The sequence below is a fragment of the Mus musculus genome, chromosome 6 (genome assembly GCF_000001635.26).
Source record: "Mus musculus strain C57BL/6J chromosome 6, GRCm38.p6 C57BL/6J".
NCBI lineage: Eukaryota > Metazoa > Chordata > Mammalia > Rodentia > Muridae > Mus > Mus musculus.
In genome coordinates this window covers 34,012,224-34,031,362 of record NC_000072.6, presented here as the reverse complement: position 1 = coordinate 34,031,362, position 19,139 = coordinate 34,012,224, and the positions used below count along the sequence as shown (strand labels likewise).

The 19,139-nt window shown below is 44.2% G+C and overlaps 1 protein-coding gene and 1 long non-coding RNA gene across 5 annotated transcripts in view; one reads left to right on the top strand and one right to left on the bottom strand.

The window, feature by feature from the left end:
- The window catches only part of Lrguk (leucine-rich repeats and guanylate kinase domain containing), a 104,790-nt gene extending 102,672 nt beyond the window's left edge, over window positions 1-2,118 (bottom strand). For 2 of the 3 annotated variants that reach the window (XM_006506713.4, XM_006506714.4), the window contains exon 1: window positions 1,610-2,118. In XM_006506713.4, coding sequence (XP_006506776.1) covers window positions 1,610-1,906 — 297 coding nt within the window. In that variant the 5' untranslated portion in view covers window positions 1,907-2,118. The remainder of the gene's footprint in view (window positions 1-1,609) is intronic. The other variant, NM_028886.1, reaches the window with a different exon arrangement.
- On the top strand, window positions 1,639-8,949 carry Gm38786. Of its 2 annotated transcripts, XR_868961.1 has the most exons (4): window positions 1,639-1,723; window positions 6,696-6,882; window positions 6,989-7,119; window positions 8,861-8,949. It is a non-coding gene; the product is annotated as a predicted gene, 38786 (long non-coding RNA). The 2 variants fall into 2 exon arrangements; XR_868960.1 differs by lacking the exon at window positions 8,861-8,949 and having other exon boundaries at window positions 6,989-7,762.
- The last annotated feature ends 10,190 nt before the right edge of the window (window positions 8,950-19,139 follow it).

Here is a 19,139-nt window from a genome sequence, read left to right as displayed (position 1 = left end):
AGGGGTAGCCAGTTGGATGGACCCCTTCTAACGGCTTGTTAATGGCATCCTGAAGACAGATTAATGATGGCGCTAATGAACTCATATCCAAGGAGCCTGTGCTAATTAGAATCATAAGTAATGCTGGTGGTTCATTTGTGAATTCCTCTGGGGTGGAAGATGGTGGAAACCACACAAACATTTCGAAGGAGCACAAACACAGCTACGGTTTGTCGTAGTCTCAGCTGAAGGTGGAAAATTAACCAACAAAGGGAGAATAAAATAAATGATGGCCTTTTTGGTTGTTTGTTATCATTATCTTCATCATCATCACCAGCATCACCATCATCATCATCATCATCGTTATTGTTAAGGCACGGTCTCACTGTGTGGTTCTATCAGTGTTTCTAGCTAATCAGAAACTGGGTGTGTAGACCAGGCTAACCTCTAACTCACGACAATCACCCTATCTCTGCCTCTCAGTGCCGGGTGAGAATGGCAAGAACGCCATTGCCAGCACACTGCTATAGCCAACTTCAAGCAACGTTAGAATGCAACCAGCCCAGGAAGAAAGATGTAGACTAGGAAAAACAAAAAGAGGGATGAGGGGGGAAATAGGCCAAATATTCCAAGTGCAGGAAAGGGCATTAGAGACAAGAGCCCAGGGAAAGGAGGGCAGAAGTGGAGTAACGGGAGGTCAGAGGCAGGAAGGACAAGAAAGAAGGCAAACCAGGAGCCATGTTTGACAGGGGGAGAAAGGTGGCTTGTGAAGAAGCTGAGGGAAAAGAAGGGGGAGCAGCGAAAAAAGGCAAGAAGTGAAATCAAGAAAGATGTTGGTTCTGAGTAGCTATGACAGAGAGAAAAGCCTAACTGGGTATGAGAGGGAAACAGATCAACCTACGATTTTGAAAAAGCACAATAAATAGAAGCCAATACTAGGAGTAAGGGAATGCAAGGTGGAAGGAAGCGAAGGGATGAGGAAGGACAGTCGGTGTGTGGGAATACAGTCAAGTGGGGAAGGGAAGTGGAATCAGGAGATTAGGAAAATAGTTAAGAGCGTTGGGAACGCTCCCCATAAGCCAAACTCTGCCAACTAGGGGTGAGCTGGCTCTCTCTGATCATGCTGTGGCTCCCTTCTAACCAGAAAGAGTGGGAGTGCTTAAATAGGCACACAAATACCCCGAGCAGAAGTAACATATAAAACGTATACATTATTTCGTCTTCAGCAGAGCATTGGGATTTTTTTTTAAACCACCCTGGAGGAAGGAAGAAGATGAATGGCCCGCATAATTTTGTCAATGCGTAATTTTGAAAGCATTAAACCCATACTGGTACACTGATTTTTTTCCCCCCGTTATAACAGTGTGTAATCTGACAGATAAGAAACTAGGAAAAGAAAGTAAATATTTGGAGGGTTTCACCCCCTTTCTCCAAGACAGGAGGTGAAGCACACGAGAAATGGGGGAATAAAAATAAGCAGCAAAGAAAAGCCCTTGCCCTCTGGCTAGAGTGGAGTGGGCTGAGCCCAGGGCTAGAGAAGGCAGAAGCAAGCTGCCGCTGAGGCAGCCAGGTTGAGCGGCTGGAGGATGCCTGAGACTGGGGTGCGGGTTGGGGAGGGGGGGAGGCACACCTCCAAATTCTGCATTTCGGACTCCTCTGACTCTTCAGATTCTCCGTCCTCCTGTTGCTTCTCTTCTTGCTCCGCTTCTGCCTCATGAGAGCGGTGGATGAGCTGGTGGAGGAGGTAAGAGGAGGCGCTTCTGAAAGTCCCTTTTGACTTCAGACCCAGGGGGAAAGAAGGCCAACGGCCCTGACTTTGTTTTTCTGTGAGCGACAGTATCGCCTGGGCTGCAATGCGAGAGGCGCCCAAACCCCGCCTGAAACGGGTGCCTTTCCATCTCGAGGGATTTCGCTCGAAGGCCGCCATCTTGTTTATACGCGTTGCCTAGGAGACTGACGTCATGGCCCGCGGCGCTGCAAGGAACTCTGGGGGGCTGTAGTCCAAGCTTCCGTACTTGCACATTCTGTCAAGGTCTCCATTGGCGTTCACTTTTGCAGCGTTCTGCTGCTTCTTTTATTTTCCTCTTTACGTTCAGTGGCTAGTGTTGTTCCTTTTTGCATGTACTTTTAATCCCTTTTCTCCACCCACTTTCTTTGTCTTCTTGCTGCCTGTCCTTCTTTGAGCTTGTTCACCTCACATTTGATAACATTCACACAAGCATCTCCAGTCTGGCTTCATTCACACCATCGAACTTTGGAAGCATTTGACATCCCTAATTCTGTCGGTCGGAAAGCTAGTAAAGATGAAATTTAACACTATGCACAGCGCCGTGGGAGGAGATGAGGCCGTGACATAGAAGATTGAAAAGACCTGACTCCTCTCCTTTTCCTTTCATTGTAGATAATGAAGAGAAACTACCAAAGGATTTTAAGAGCTCATTTGTAGTTAATTTACATACCTGTCCAACTCTGAGTCTGGTCCTTGGGAAGAAAAAAGCTAGCAGTGGGACCAGAGGGGCAGATTGGGGAAGGGAAGGAAGGGAAAGGGAGGAGAGAAAAGGAAAATAAATCAAACTAATTGTAGTGTATCTGAACCCCTGTGAAGAGGTTAGTATTCCATCAATAATTAGTCAAGTGACCTGCATCTGTAATTATTTTCATCCTGCTGAATAGTTTTATCAAATGTTCTTCTTGAAGGATTAGAAAAGGCATGGCATTCTGCTAGTGTGATTTTATGAAACCCAAATCCTATAGCCTTAAGCTCCACAAAATAGACATGCTATAGAAAAACAGAACGAGAACTGTAGCAACTATTATTGCCATAGCAATGACAACAGAGATCCTGACAGGGAAGTTGTCTTCATCCTCTGGCCTTACTGGGCCATTTCTCCATGCTTCAGTGACAGCCATTACAAATACAAAATGATCCTATCAATGGCTGTCAGGGGAAAAGGAGAAAAAATTCTTATGGACACCATCCATTGACTATTATCTTTCTTAGTGCTTGAGGGACCATTAAAACTGACATAAAGCTTTCAGAATTACCTTCCTTCATTATCTTGCGGCTCGTAACTGGAAAGGGCGCAATGAAAGTATCTCTCTGCTAGGTTTGCCTTGCCTGTTATTTCTTTTCCTAGTGGGTACCGATTTTGACAAGGGATTTCTCTCCAACCTCATTGCCTTAGGGTCTGGATCCACCTAACTAAGAAGACTAGAGTGTTCGCTCTGCTCTTGCAGAAATTATAAAAACGCAAACCCTATGTGTGTCTTCAATAACTTAATCAGCATTTGTAGCAGAGGGAACTTTGCTAACGGCAATCTACTGAGAAAAATGTTTGATGGTAGAGTTAGGATCTGTCAAAGAATAATTTCAAAACATGAAAAACATGTTTGCCCTACAAGGACTAGAATGAAACAGGCTGGGGAGAGTTTATTTGTTGGAGTTGGTCTCGTGAACTGTGCATTCAGATGCTTGTTCTGTGTCCCAAGGTCACATTTCAGTCTAGACGTGGGCATTGTATTGACCAATGTGCTATAAAGAATTCTCCCCAATCTCTGCTTGGACAATAAAAGGCTAGAGCCCAAGACTGGGAAGGAGAGAGAGGAAGGCAGAACTTGAAATGGAGTAGGGGGTCTTAGGTAGGGACTACAAGGAGAAGGAAAAAGGTAAAGGAAGAAGGAGGACTCCATGAGGCAGGATGGCCCATGATCATGTGGCCAAGAGAAGCTCACCCTGAGGCCACACATGAAACAAAACAAGACTCAGTTGGCAAGCAGTGGGTATATTCATCTGGTTATTAATAGCCTCATTGGGTTGTCATAGTGTCAGAACCTGCCCAGTTTAGGTTTGTAGCTTGTTAATGAATTCTGATGTCTTTGTGTTGTTTACTCAGGAGCTAAATGGGAAGGAGTGTGGCAGAAACAATAAATGACATCAGTAATTATTCAAGTCAATCAGAGTTAAAGATGGCAACCATATTCAGAATCCACAAGATAAGGAATTGTGACATAGACTTGCTAAGTTAGAGACTGTTCGAAGTAACTTTGAGGTCCCAAAGACAGAGCCCACCACTCCATCTGAAGCGTCTCAACAAAGCAAAATGTTACTCTTTTTCAGGAGGATGATTTAGAGAGAATGAAGGCACAGAGACAGGAAGTCCACTTGATGGTGGCAACTGTCTTTTTTCCACTGGCTGGAGTCTGACTTCAGGCTCTCAAGATTGGATAGTTTTTTAAAATCAAAGCTAGAGAAATGAAGGTGAAAGGAAGTCAATGACTTTAATCTGAGAATGTAGCAGGGGCTTACTGGGTTGGTGCTATTAAAACGTTTATGTAAAAGTCTTACTGGGTTGGAGAGATAAAAGATCTGAATTCCTTGTCCTAAACACAGGTTTTATAGTTGTAAAGGAGCTGGTAGAGAAGGCTGATATTTAATATTCCTTTCAGAGACAAAACAGGCTAATTTACTACAACATATTAAGACCTAACGATTGGCTTATGATACTGATGTGTATTTGGCCTTTTTATCTCCATACCTACCTTTACTTTCACTTGATGGGTCGGTCCACTGAAGCTCCAGGGAGGTCAACAATTGGCCTAAGGCAGGATGGGGGTCGGGAACAGTGCAAGACACCTAATGTAGACTGAGCAGCACTGCCAAAGCTACAACTTTTTCAGAAAGAAAGAAAGAGATAGAGAGAAAAAGAATGAAGAAAAAGAGGGAGGGAGGGGGAGAGAGAGAAAGAAAGAGAATAAGGAAGGAAAGGGAGAGAAAGAAAGAAAGAAAGAAAGAAAGAAAGAAAGAAAGAAAGAAAGAAAGAGAAAGAAGGAAGGAAAGAAAGAAAGAAAGAAAGAAAGAAAGAAAGAAAGAAAGAAAGCAAGCAAGCAGGGGAGAGAAAGAGAGGAGAGGAGAGGAGAGGAGAGAGAGAGAGAGAGAGAGAGAGAGAGAGAGAGAGAGAGAGAACAAGATAAAACTTCACCAAAATACTCATCATAAAAATAAACTGGTTGGAGCTGGAGAGATGTCTCAGCGGGTAAGAGCACTGACTGTTCTTCCAGAGGTCCCAAGTTTAATTCCCAGCAACCACATGGTGATTCACAACCATTTAATGGGATCTGATGCAGTCTTCTGGTGTGTCAGAAGACAGCTACAGTATACTCACATACATAAAATAAATAAATCTTTACACGAACAAACATGCCAGTCAAGGTTCTTCAGTATGAACAATGAATCCACTCAACACACTAGACTCAAAAAGTCTATCCGAGAACCAACTTTTTACAGAGCGAATCAATGACCCTCCAGGCACAGTGACGTTCCTCAGACTGCCTGAGTTCGGAGTACTCAGTACTCAGCTTTGGTCTTGTTTTTTCACTAATGTGCCTGCCAAGTTGGAAATATACTATGGTACCTTATTTTAGAATTCTGCACATCAAAATAGAAGGTTTTGTCTTTATAAAGGAAGTTGTTTTACCTGGGCTAGTTTTTGTCAACTTGGCACAAGCCTAGTCATTTCTGGGAAGAGAGAATCTTAACTGAGAAAACACTTCTGTAAAATTGGGCCCCAGGCAAATCTCTGGGGTATTGTCTTGATTAATAGTTGATGTGGGAAGGCCCATCCCATGGGGGATGGTGCCACCCCTGGGCAAGTGGTCCTGAGCTGCTCATGCAAGCTGAACTAGCCAGTAAGCTCTATGGCTTCTGCTGCAGGTCCTGTCTCTTGATTCCTTGCCTTGGGTACCTGCCCTGACTTCCCTCATCGATGGAGTGTGGCCTGAAAGTTGTAAGCTGAAAGAAACCCTTTTCTTCCCAACTTGCTTTTGGTTATGGTGTTTCACCACACCAATAGCAGCCCTAAGGTACCAGGTAAAGAGGACGCTAAACAGAGGGTAGAATTTGAGGAAAGGGTATGCTTTGTTGAAATTCTTCCAGTTAGTATAAAACACCAGCAATTGCACCCATCTATCCATAGCTTCCTGTAGACCAGGACGGTAAAAGACTGGCATGCATGCGTATGTGCATGCGTGCATTCGTAGATGCCCAGGCCAGGGAAGTGGAGTGGCCTAGGCTAAGGCAGTCGGTTATGGTCTGCTACTGTGCTAGGAAACAGAACAGTGGCACCATAAGTCTTGTAAGTTCCTCAAGGAGGCACTAGGGAAGGAAGCTATTGGCAGAGAATACAGTTTCCCTATGTTGGAGAGAGTTTACTGATCCTGGCCTTGGCTGCTTGCTGGCTTTTCCTCGGTGCTATTAAGTCTTCTCCTCACTTCCTAAGTGCAGCTGCATGCTATCTTTCTCTGTCCGGAGCCAGCTCTCTCTGTAAGACCTTACTTTGTTGAGAGTGGAGAGAAGGCAAGGTGAGTCCTCTGCTGCCTAGATTTAACAAGAGATCAGCCCAGGAGTTTGGGCCTTGAGCAAGGAAAGGCTACGTATCAACACGCTCTGTTCCCCTGCCTCCAGTTTGTATTGGAAAAAAATAGTTCTTCTTGAGTATGTTGAGATTGGAACACTTAACATATTTGGAGATGGTGTTAATGTGGTTTTAAAATTTTTTAAACATTTTTTAAATTTTATTTTGAAATTTTATACTCGAGTACTATATTTACATTATTTCTACCCCCCTCCAGTTCCTCCCATGGCCTTCCCACTTCTTTTCAAATTCATGGCCTCCTCTTCTCTAATTATTTTATTGTTTTACATATGTACCTCTCTCTAGAAATGCGACACGCAATGTGGATGGGGAAATCTGACAAGACTCACTCCTAGAAGAAGAGCTATAGGAGGGACAATGGCTGGTAAAAGATGGAGAATCGGGGACGAGGTCCCGTGATGGTTTGAATGAGAATGGTCCCCATAGGCTGCAACATTTGAGTACTTGGTCCCCAGTTGGTGGTGCTGTTTTGGTAGGTTTAGGACGTATGGCCTTGCTGGGGGAATTGAATCGCTCAACATGGACTTTGAGGTTTCCATGGTTGCCTTTCTCAGTTTGCTTTCTCTGATTCTTGACAGTGGTTCAAGATGTGAGCTCTCCACTATTCGGTCACTAAGCCTGGTGCTTGCTGCTGAGTTTCCTGCCGTGATGGTGTTGGACGCTGAGCTTGGTCCTGTCATCTACATCGGACAACAGAACTGTAGTGAATGTAGGACCAGCAGAGATTTGGACATCCTTGCCCATGAGGCTGCTCTTTCTCATTGCTATTGGAGATTCTGTGACTATCATGTGAAATAAACTTGGGATAGTTCCTGGATAGCAAGAAACACTGGGCCCAATAGCCCCTGTGGTCACAGGCACTGGCCTTCCATTAGTAGATACACCAGTGTGGGCAGAGTAGACCATCTGGTACCAAAAGACTTGCCAGCTGATTCAGATTTATGGATCAAAATGACCCAAAAGAACTTTCCAGACAATTCGGAGAATTGTGGTGAAGAACAAGTGGTTGTAAGCCACTGCCCTCTGGGGTTTTGAAAGGTAGCAGATAGCAGAAACAGATATACAAACAGGGCTTCTCTGTCCTTTCCAACAGACTGAGCTTAAAATCCCGAGTCTCACCAGTAACTAATGCCATAGCAGCCTTTGATATTGTTAGCAATCAGGCATTTCCACTGGCCTGACCTCAGGGACCTAGCAGCAGCAGCTTAGGTCATCAACCGCCCCCAGGTGCACCAGGTTTGCCAAGTGCGGAGCATGCAAGGCCCCAGCCACTCCAGATCTCTCTCTCCCCCTCGATCTCTGTCTTCTTCATTCTCATTCTCTGTGTCTCTGTGTCCCTGTCAGTCTGTCTCTTTCTCTCTCTTTTCCTGTCTTTCTTATTTTCTCTGTCCCTCTCTCTCCTTCCCCTCTCCCCCCACTCCAAGATGACCTTTTGTTCTACCCCCACCTCCAATAAACCTCTTGCACTAGATCTGTTGCATGGTGTGATTTCTTGGTGGCACACCAAAGGTATCCCCACTCCAATGCTTTAGCTTAACAGATAGTCTCACCTATTAAAATTACCAGAGCATCTCGAAATCTTGCCAGGATTTCAGGACCAAGACATTCAAAGCATGAGCCTTGAGGAGGGCATTTAATGTTCCCACTATAAGAAAGATACAGATAGAACTAACGACATTTTAGTTAATTATAACTAACTATAGGCACTATCTTCCTTACCTAATCAATCTTTGCTGATAGAGATTCCAAAAAACGAAGCTATAGATCTTCCCAAGTGAATGAGTTGGTGGATGAGGTTCTTCAGAAAAACAGAACGGGTAATAAGTTTGTCACACTCACACACATACACACAAGACATAAATATGTAACTACGTTAATAGGTAAAATAACAACATAGTTCATGCAGCTATGAAGCCTGCTTTGTTTACAACCTACAGGCAACACGCCGAAGGCCCAGGGGGCAGGTGGAATACTTGGGAGTACCTGAAAACCTGGGGACCAGGATTGCTGTTCTGTAAATTCAAGGACAGGGACAAATCAAGGTCCCAGCTCCAGTAGGCAGTAGGAGAAAGTCCTTCCCACCCAGGCCTTCTGACCCATTCAGGTTGAGTGAGCCCTCGGGTTGAAGGAGGCTGTCTGAATTGCACAGCCCACCAATCTGTAAGTTCATCTCAGCCTGCAACCCCCTCACAGGTAAACACAGAAAGTATTTAACCAGATAGCTGTGCCCCCCATGGTCTAGCCAAAAAATAACTATTCTAGCAAGTAAGACTTGGGGTGATTTCCTAAGTAAATGACTGAATCTATGAAGGGAAGGAACCTGGTGCCATTACTGCTGCTCTAGAGGCCCCCTTGCCTAGCAGCTATGCTCACAGGTGTTTGGCTTGAGTTGAGTACGCTGACATTTCATGCACCATGGTCTACACTACACTCCTGCCTTTTTTTTTTAGGTCTATGAAGATGCAAACTGTTACAAATATCAAAAACGCCAAGGACTGTATCAGTGACTGTTGTCATCAATATGACCAAAGTATGTGAGAGAAACAACTTAGAGGAAGAGTACTTTGGTGTGGGACTCTGTAAGTGGCCTTGCTCCCAGTTGAGCTAAGGCTCGAAATCCTAGTGATCCTGAAAGGAAGGTAAGCATTTTGCCTGATTCTGGGCATCAGGCCCCTGTCACTAGTCACAGCCCTCCATAGATTTGTGGCCATTAGTCACGTAAAGGGCAATGCCCCAAGCCACTTCACAGTTAGAGGACATGACCTGTGGTCACATAGGCTCAAAACAGATCTCCATTTTAATAAGGTACCTAAAGGCCTGAAGGGCTTAGACAATAAGTTTTCCTTCCCAGACACTCCTCCCTGCAAAAGGTATTTAATCTCAGGCCCATCCTGAGAAGTAGGGTATGTTTTTATTCATCTACTTTCCACTATGACAATAAATGCCTTAAAACCATGGACTGCCTCTTTTCACTGTTGGGAGCCATGGAGAAAGCCTTCACCTATAGAGCTGCCCATCTAATCTACTGTAGAAGTCCTCTCTGCACTCCCAGCCCCAGCCATCACCAAGCCAAAGACTCTCCCAGGTGGGACCAGCCAGAGCTCTCCCCTTTCCTCTGCTGTCCCAGACTAGATCCAGCCCCTGGGTCCTCACTCCATTCTCAGCTCTTCCGGTGCTCCCAGCAGTGCCTGGGTGCCCTAGAGCCTGAGAACCAGATGGCCCTGACCTCATTGCAGGCCCAGGGACCCCCAAGCCAGCTTTGGTTGTCCTGCACCTCAGACTGTGCTTCCCCACCCCCACCTCACCCCCATCCCCCAGGTGTTCCAGGGCTGCCCTACTGCCCAACACCCACCCAGCGTGGGTTAAGCACGGTCAGACTTGCCAAGTCCTGCCTCCCTGAGCGGCCAAGTCCTGAGGCAGAGCAGCCTCGGGCCCCATAACCCTACACTTTGGTTCATGCTTACAAAGGATTGAGTCCCTGTTTTGATTGGCCCATGCACATGGCAGCAGGAATGTTATAGTGGCAAGAGTATGTGGTAGAAGAGAGCTTGTAAATTCATGGCCGAAGGAGGATAAAGGGGACAGAGACAAGAGACCGCCCCCCACAAAAAAAAACAAAAAAAAAAAAAAACAAAAAACAAAAAAACAAAAAACAAAAAAAAACCAAACCCGTATCCCTAGTGATTTACTTTGTTCTGCTAAGACTCACCTATTGAAATTACTACAGCATCCTAACTGTTGCTAGCATTTCAGGACCAAGCATTTAAAACATATGCCTTGGGGAGAACATAAGAACATAAGAAGAATACATACACATAGGACTAATAATGATTTAAAAACTTTCTTTGTTAGGGTTTTACTGCTGTGAACAGACACCATGACCAAGGCAACTTTTATAAGGACAACATTTAATTGGGGCTGGCTTATAGGTTCAGTGGTTCAGTCCATTATCATCAGTTAGGGAACATGGCAGCACCCAGAGAGGCATGGTGCAGGAGGAGCTGAGAGCTCTATATCTTCTTCATCTGAAGGTGGCTAGGAGAAGACTGGCTTCCAGGCAGGTAGGATGAGGGTCTTAAGCCCACACCCACAGTAACATACCTACTCCAACAAGGCTATACTTTCTAATTGTGCCACTCCCTGGGCTAAGCATATACAAATCATCACAAAAACCAAGCTTAGCCTGGAGTGCCGTTAAGAGCGCTTACGGCTCTACCTGCGGATGTAGGTTTGTTTCTTGGAACCCATGCTGGAGAACTCACAACGCCTTTTAACTCCAGCTCCAGGGAATTCAACATCCTCTTCTGGCTTCCATAAGCACCTTCATGGAAAACTCTCAAAGAGACACGACACATAAATAAAAATAAATCTTAAAAGACCCATGCTTGTGTGAAACAGTACAACAGACTCCAGTCAGCCTGGAGTCAGTCCTCTTCAAATTATAACACATCAGAATTTCGAAGAGAAAATAGGTGATGTGTGGAGAAACTTGACTGTGAGCTGAGCCATAGGGTCTTTGAGTCATAAGACATTCCGTTGCCAGCATACATTTCTAGGGAACAAAACCCACAACCATCAGAATGGGTAAGAGGCCCTGGCCTTGGCCCGTCACTGCCCTTAGATACCCAAGTGGGAAAAATTGTGTTTGAATTATTTATCTGATTTATAAAGAGATTTGCAGACACAAAAAGCTCTGCGTATGCATAATATTTTCGTTATAAATAACTAGAGGCTTAGGGTATTTTTCAAAGTTCATTAATTATTGACACTGCCTCCAGCAGCTCTTCTTGGCATGGTGTGATTTTTTTTTTTTTTTTTTTTTTTTTGTTCCTGACCAAATAAAGATACTCAAGAGTCCACCGTGACTGAACTTATCCAGGAAGTAATTTACGGCCTCTTCAAAATTTTGAATAAGAATAATTTTTGGAGAGAAATTGGATTTTGCCACCTTCTATACTGAGTAGCTCTTCACAGCATGCTTTTTTAAAACTGTGGGGTCTATCATTTGGGCATCTGTAAGTGTGCACTTCAGTGGCATCTACGCATTTGCTCTGATGTGGAGCAAATCAGGAGCCCCCCCCCCCCCCATCTCTTGAATTCTCTCACCTTCCCAAGTCTCAGCTCTGGACCAATTAAGTGACATATTGCCTTCGTTCTGCTTTCTGTCTCCAGGAATGTAGGTAATTTGATGGTTAATGTGGTCAACTTGACAGGATCTAGACTCACTAATAAGGCAATCCTCTGGGTGTGTGTGTCTGTGAGTGCTTATCCACCTGAGGACAGTTGAGGTGGGAAGACCCACATGTGACCCTTCTGTGGCTTGGGAGCCTGGACTGATAAGAAGGAGAAAGAGAGCTAAGCACAACCTTCCATCTCTATTTCCTGGCTGTGTGTGGATGCGGTGTGAGCGGCTGAGAGCAGGGAGCAGAGAGCTCACACTCTCACCTATAAGCACACAGCAGAGTGTGAGCTGGAAGTAGTGGGAGGCTTTTAATCTCAGAGCCCACCCCTGGTGCTATACTTCCTCCAGGAAGGCAGGAGTACTCAGCCTTCCCCAAAGAGAATCACCAAGTGGGGACTGAGTGTCCCATCCATGAGCCTTAAGGAAACATTTCTCATTCAAACTACCAGAAACTACTTCTACATGCTGGAAAAATAGTAGAATACGAGAAAAGTAGTACTTTGAATGTGGGTTTTGCCAAGATCTCTTCAAGAGCCTACTTCCAATGCTTTGGAGCATAAACTCAGAAGTGTAATTGCTAATTACATGTTTGTATATGTATGTATATACATGTTACTTGTATATATAACTGGTTGAGAGATGACCACAATATAAAATTTCCATAGTAGCTGTACTATTCTGCATTCCCAATCAAACAGCACAAGATTTCCAATTTTTAAAACTTATTTATTTTATGCATAAGAATGCTTTGTTCACACGTGTGTCTGCACACCACACGTGTGCCTAGAGTTCAGAAGAGGGCACCAGATTTCCTGGAACTTGAGTTGTGGATGGTTGTGAGCCATGGTGTAGATGCTGGGAATTGAACTTGGGTTTTCTGCAAGATCAGCAAGTACTCTTAATCACTGATCCATCTCTCCAGCACCCAGTTTTTCATTTTTTAAAACATAGTCTTCAATATTTATTATTTTCTATTTTCCTGTAGCAATCCTAATGAGCATGAGGTTGTATCATACTGTGACTTTGATCTAATATCCTTAATGACCACTGATACACAATAATTTTATGTGTTTATTGGCCACTTATATCTTTTTTTTTTTTTTTTTGGCAAAGTGTCCATTCAAATCCTTTCCAGTTTTAAATCTGGCTTTTCTTGCAGTTGTAGGAGTTCTTTATATACATTGTATACTCACCCTGACCAGGTCTATGATTTGCAAGCACTTTCTTCTAGTCCATGGGCTTTGTTTTTAACACATTAGTAACATCCTTTGAGGTGGTCTGGTGTTTGTGGGGATGGTGGTATTTCCCTAGTCTACTTTATCTACTTTTACTTTGTTATCTGTGCTTTTAATGTCATATTTAAAAAGTACTTGCCAAGGTCAATGACATAAAGCTTTGCTGTCTTTGTTTAAAGTGTGTAGTTTCATACTTACATAACTGACAATTATGTCTAGCTTAGCTACAGAATTTGATAGTCGGTGTGAATATGCACTATGGAATGCTCGCCACGGTCAAGCTTATTAACAATCCACAACTGCAACACGTTCCTTTTCTTCTTCTTCTTCTTCTTCTTCTTCTTCTTCTTCTTCTTCTTCTTCTTCTTCTTCTTCTTCTTCTTCTTCTTCTTCTTCTTCTTCTTCTTCCTCCTCCTCCTCCTCCTCCTCCTCCTCCTCCTCCTCCTCCTCCTCCTTCTTCTTCTTCTTCTTCTTCCCTTCATCCCTCCCCTCTTGTCTCTGTCCTTGTCATTCCGTGTGTGTGTGTGTGTGTGTGTGTGTGTGTGTGTGTGTCTGTGACAACTAAGCTCTACCCTCTTAAATTACACATTTAAGTCTGCAATACAGTTTTGCTAGCTATGGTTGCCACAATGCGTGTCAGAATGCTACAACTCATCCATCTGGCCTGAAACTGTACCCTATGACCTACATCTCTCTCTCTTGGCCTCTCCCAAAAGCCCTTGAAAGGTGCCATTTGCTCTGTTAGTTTCATTTGACTTCTTGAAAGTTGACCTAGGAGACCGTGCATTGTCGGCTTTCAGTAGTTGGTGTCGTCACCTACCCCAGTTTCTCCTGTGGTGTTGCCAATGGCAGGTTTCTCTGAGCGTTGGCATGTGTGTCTACATCACATTGTCTTTATCAATCTGCTGCATATGCTATCTTTACCACTAGTTCTCACAAGAGGCCATTCTGCTTGGCACGAGGCTGTACCAGTCTGCATTCTTACTCAAGAGTGAGCAAGCGTTCCCCGTGCTCCATAAGTCTGCCAGTGCTTGTTTCCTTGTGGCAGGTAATGGTGGGCACCTTTCTCTATGTCTGTTGGTCCACAGTTGGTGGAACTGTTGGGAAATGTAGGGACGATTTAAGAGTATGGTGTTGCTGCAGGGAATGTGTCATGGGAGAATGGGGGGGGAGGGGTTATACTCTTCTTTTGTCCCATTTTCAGCTCTCTCCCTAATTTTCCTGGTGCAGAGGAAATGTGATCACCCATCTTCCTGCTTTGGCCAACTGCTACCATTCCTCGTCCACCATTTTAGACTCGCCTTTGAAACCTGAAGTCCAAATAAACTCTTCTTCCTATGAGGTGACTTTGGTCGTGGTGTCTTATCACAGCGGCAGGAACATAACTAACAGCTCCCGTTAGGAGACACGTGGCTTGTGAATAGTTTCTCCTACTCACTCTCTCATCTCCTCTGATGTGTGAAAGCCTTTCGTTTTATGACGTATGGCTTGTCTCTCTTTGCTTTTGCTGTCTGTTTTTTGTGTCAATTTGAAAAATCGTTGTCAAGAGCAGCTTCAGGCACGCTGTCTCCTGTGTTTTCTTCTAATAGTTTTGTTTGTTTGTTTGTTTGTTTCAGGTCATATGTTTAAGTCTTCATCCACTATAAACTGATTTTTATATTGGGTGTAAGGTAGGGGTCTACTTTCATTCTCCTGTGTGTGGGCATTCCAAAGCTGCCAGCATCACTTATTAAAAAGATACAGAAACTTTTAAAACAATGTTTGTCAGCAACCTTGGCCACGGCCTTTCCTCCTTAGGAGTCAAATTCTCTACAGAATTCTGAGTGAGCCTAATGTTTCCTGCTGGGTCCAGGTAGGAATGGTATTTGAAAGGAGCCAGTGGAAATAATTGGTCCAAAGAGATAGTCACCTTGGTACTTGGCATCCTGTTTTGAAGTTGCAGGTTTAGTGACTGTGTCTGAGGCCAGGAGTCACTTCTCTTTTTCATTTCCCCCCCATTCCTCCTTTTCCTCTTATTCTTCTACATCTATTTGTTTATTTATTTACTACTTATCTATGCAAGCATGTGTGTGTGCACACATGTGTGTGTGTGCCTGTGTGTTCATACAAGTGTCTGTGCATGTACATGGGCATCTGTGTGTGTGCCTGTGCATGTGTATCTGTGTGTGTGTGTGTGTGTGTGTGTGTGTGTGTGTGTGTGTGTGTGTGTGACAGTGTGGAGGTCAGAGGACAATCTGTGTGAGTCTGCTCTCTTGTTCTACACATGGGTCCTGAGGATCAAACGCAGAGCCCCGGGTGTGGTAGGTGCCTTCACCTGCTGGGCCATCCCAGCATCCCATCTTTCTTTCTTTACTTGTTCTCTCTCTCTCTCTCTCTCTCTCTCTCTCTCTCACACACACACACACACACACACACACACACACACACACACACTTTCATTTCTCTGCATGGGGGAGGAAGTACCAATGGAGAAGTGAAGGAACGGGAAACGCCAGTGCTCTCTTTTTCTTATTGTACTTTGCTCCTTGAGGCCATTTCCATGCAAGTGAGTAATGTTTTTTCTCATAAAGGCTAAGATTTCAGAGGGAAAACATAAAATGGAAGAGCAAGAGCCCTGGTGAGCTCTGGTTAAGGGACTTATTAAAAGCTGTCTAGTAAGAATGTATACTATCAGAGACCTAATATAGCTAAAAACGGCACACCAGCTCCCTGGGAGGGAAGCATCAGGCTAGAGTGTAGCTGCCAAGTACAGCGCTTACCCAGCATGCCCTCAGCCTGGTTCAGGTTTTAATCAGTGTTTATATACCACATAGGCACAGAAAGATGTCTACAACTGGGCATAAGAGGCAAACCGATAGCTGGATTACATTTTATGTCATATCAAAATGTGGGAGTTTCTTCGACTGCCACGATCAGCAGAGTAATGATCTGGGAGAGGCAAGAAGGTAATTCAGTTTCACACAGCAAGTAGCCAGTGTTGGTTCAAACTTTGGGGGAGGTCTGACCCCAAGTAGCTTGTCTTAGGCATAGTTTAAACACAGCACAATTTGGTGAAAATTTTCTTGGTGATAATTAACTCAATTCGGTGTGTACGACAAAACTTGAGATGTGACTACGACAAAACTCTTTGTAAAGTACATGTGACATCTTCCATAAAGATGGGTTCTGTAGATTGACAAGCTCACAACAAAGTTCTAGGGAAGCGTAGGGGAGTGTGTGGATAACAGGTTATCCGTCTCCCTGCTTGAGTTTAATGCTCCTGATTCTCCTAGGCTTATCTGTGAGTACAAGAACCCCTGTACCTCCCCCATGGGAAATCACAGGGAAAGATGGCATCCGTCTGGGGCTGCCTGACTGTTTCCTTTAGTCTTGCTCCTTTAGTCTTCTTCTCAAAGGGATGTGTCATCTCCTGGTTCATTTCTCTCCTATTCATATGATCTGACTAACTGGGCAAACCGCACTCACACCTGAGCCTGCCTCAGTTATCGATCGGTGTGACAAAGTTAGTCTAACAAAACTTGAATTACATTATTGTATGGGTCACATTCAGAACCTTGTATCATAGGGGTGACTCCTGGTAACACACTTGTAGATGGAGTTGTGGCACCTGACATGCCTCATAGCTCCCCTCCTTGCTGATTCAGGCATCTGATGTATGTGGCTTCCACCCTCATAGACAACCTCGCCATGGCCCAGCAGCAGCTATCAAAATGTGCACGGCTGATTTCAGACCTCTGACTGTGTGTCAGTTCCCTTTCCTGCTGGAGTCATCAGATGCCTGACAACAGCAGCTTCAGAGGGGAGGGGTGTTTCTCAGCTCACTGTCTGAGGGTCTCAGGCCATCATGGTAGGAAAGAACGGCAGTGGAAGATTCCATAGTGTGGGGACATGCAAGTCAGGCCTTACCCCTTCAGTAAGTCTTCTCTGGAAACTCCCTCACAGGCACACACAAAGCTGTGGCTCCCTTTCAAACAAACACACACACAAATTGACCTTTATACCTTTAAAATGGTTTTTTTATACAGGTGTTCTGCCTGCGTGTGTGACTGTGTCCCACCTGGGTGCAGTTCCTGTAGAGGCCAGAAGAGGGATCAGATCTCCTGGAACTAGAGTTATAGATGTTTGTGAGCTACCATGTGGGTGCTTGAAACGGAACCCAGATCCCTCGGAAGAGCGACCCATGCTCTTAACCACTCAGCCATCTCTCCAGCCCTAAGATGTCACTCCTCAACGCACTAGGCATTTCTAATCCAATCAAGCTGACAGCCAGCATTCCATAGGTGGAAATAATCCACTATGTGTGGAATTATTTTATAAGCCTAACCTCTTCCAAAGTTACACGAGTAATTCCTAATCTTCTGACCTTTCAAAAAGTATTCACTCTCTTTAAAAAAATGTAATACATATGATCACAATTTAGAATATAGAGATTATGGGAAGCGGGTACTAGGGAAGAGGCCCCATCCAATCAGAGGAGAAGTGGAAGGGGGATGGGAGGAAGGATGGTGGGAGGGGTGCTGGGAGAGGACAGTGATCAGGAGGATGTAAAGTGAATAAGGAAAAAAACAAAATAAAATATAAAGATCATATTCCTGACCAATTGGCTCCTCCTTATTCAAATAATGATTTAAAGGAAAAGAGACGACATCTGAATTTGATTCACAGCTACCCACCCGACCATCCCTCAAAGAAGCCGCCACACTGCCTCAGATAAATCCTAAACGATATTTTATATTTTCATTATGCTTGTTTTTAAAAATGAAAGTAAAAAAGCCCAAGTATTTTTCACCGTGGCAATAAAGCACACAGGCAGAGAATTAGATGTCAAAGGCTGCAGGAGCAGCCACGTTATTTAGCTGATGAATTAATGGAGCCTCCTGGAGAAGAGGTAGGGTTTTAAGTTAAAGCTGCATAACAATTAGGTTTTAGTGTCATTAAAATTCCACTTTCAGCTGCTACTAATTTTCTTTTGACCACAAAAGACATTAGTTTCTCTGAGTAAAGAGGGAAAGAGACCTATATTGTTTCACAACTGTACCCGCCCCAAAGACTGCTGTTACAGTGAAGAGGTTGTCACCTGCCTAGACAGGAAAAGACGTGCAGAAAGAGAAGACGGGGAAAGACAAGAACGTACTGTGACATTTGGAGTTGTCATCTGGGTGGCGTGAGCTAACCCAGCAATGCTGTTTCCAGGGCTAAGACAACAGATAGGAAGCAGCCAGAAGGATGCAGATGAGGAGAGGGGGGAGGAGGAAGGAGGGTGAATGCCAAGAGAGCCAGGCAGAGGGAGGCATGTAAGGCAAGAGGACAGCAAGGCAAAGGCCAGTCTGGGCTGCATAGGATGCTCTGCCCCCAAAAGCAAACACACAACTAAATCAAACCAAAAGCACCAGCAGAGGCCAGAGTTTGGACTTACTTCTCTGCCGCTACAGACAGAGTGCTCTGGCCCCAGTATGAGCAGGGAATAAGTCAGATATCATCAAGAGAAGGAACCCAGACTTTGAAAAGGAAGATTATTGATGTCGTGTGATGCTGAAGTCATGTCCACTTAGCTCTGTGTGTGTATTGCCTTTTAAGGCATTGTTGACACATCACTTTTGCATTGGGGACTTACTTGGGGAGGATAGGTGTTCTAGTTAGCTATTCTATTGCTGCAGTCAGCACCATGACCAAAAGCAATTTGGAGAGGAAAGAGTTTGTCTTAGCTTTATAGGTTACAGCCCATTATTGGGAGAAACCATAATAAGAGCTTGACACAAAAACCAAAGGAATGCTACTTCCTGGCTTCCTTTGAACTTTCAGCTCCCTTTCTTCTATACGTCAAGTCCGCCTGCCTAGGAATGGTACCACCCACAGTGGGCTGGGCCTCCTACAACAGTCAAGAAATTGCCCACAGGGCAGAATGAGGGAGATATTTCTCCAATGAGGGTACTTTTTCTCGGTTATGTCAAGTTGACAGCCATAGTAAGTTTCAGAAATTAATACTTCTAAACAGTCAGTGTGCCTTGTTATAGTGTATATATAGTGTATAGTGCCTTGTTATAGTGTATATATAGTGTATAGTGCCTTGTTATAGTGTATATATAGTGTATAGTGCCTTGTTATAGTGTATATATAGTGTATAGTGCCTTGTTATAGTGTATCTATAGTGTATAGTGCCTTGTTATAGTGTATCTATAGTGTATAGTGCCTTGTTATAGTGTATCTATAGTGTATAGTGCCTTGTTATAGTGTATATATAGTGTATAGTGCCTTGTTATAGTGTATAGTTTAAGCTGAAGACTTCTGAGCAAACCACAGAGCCAGATGGTT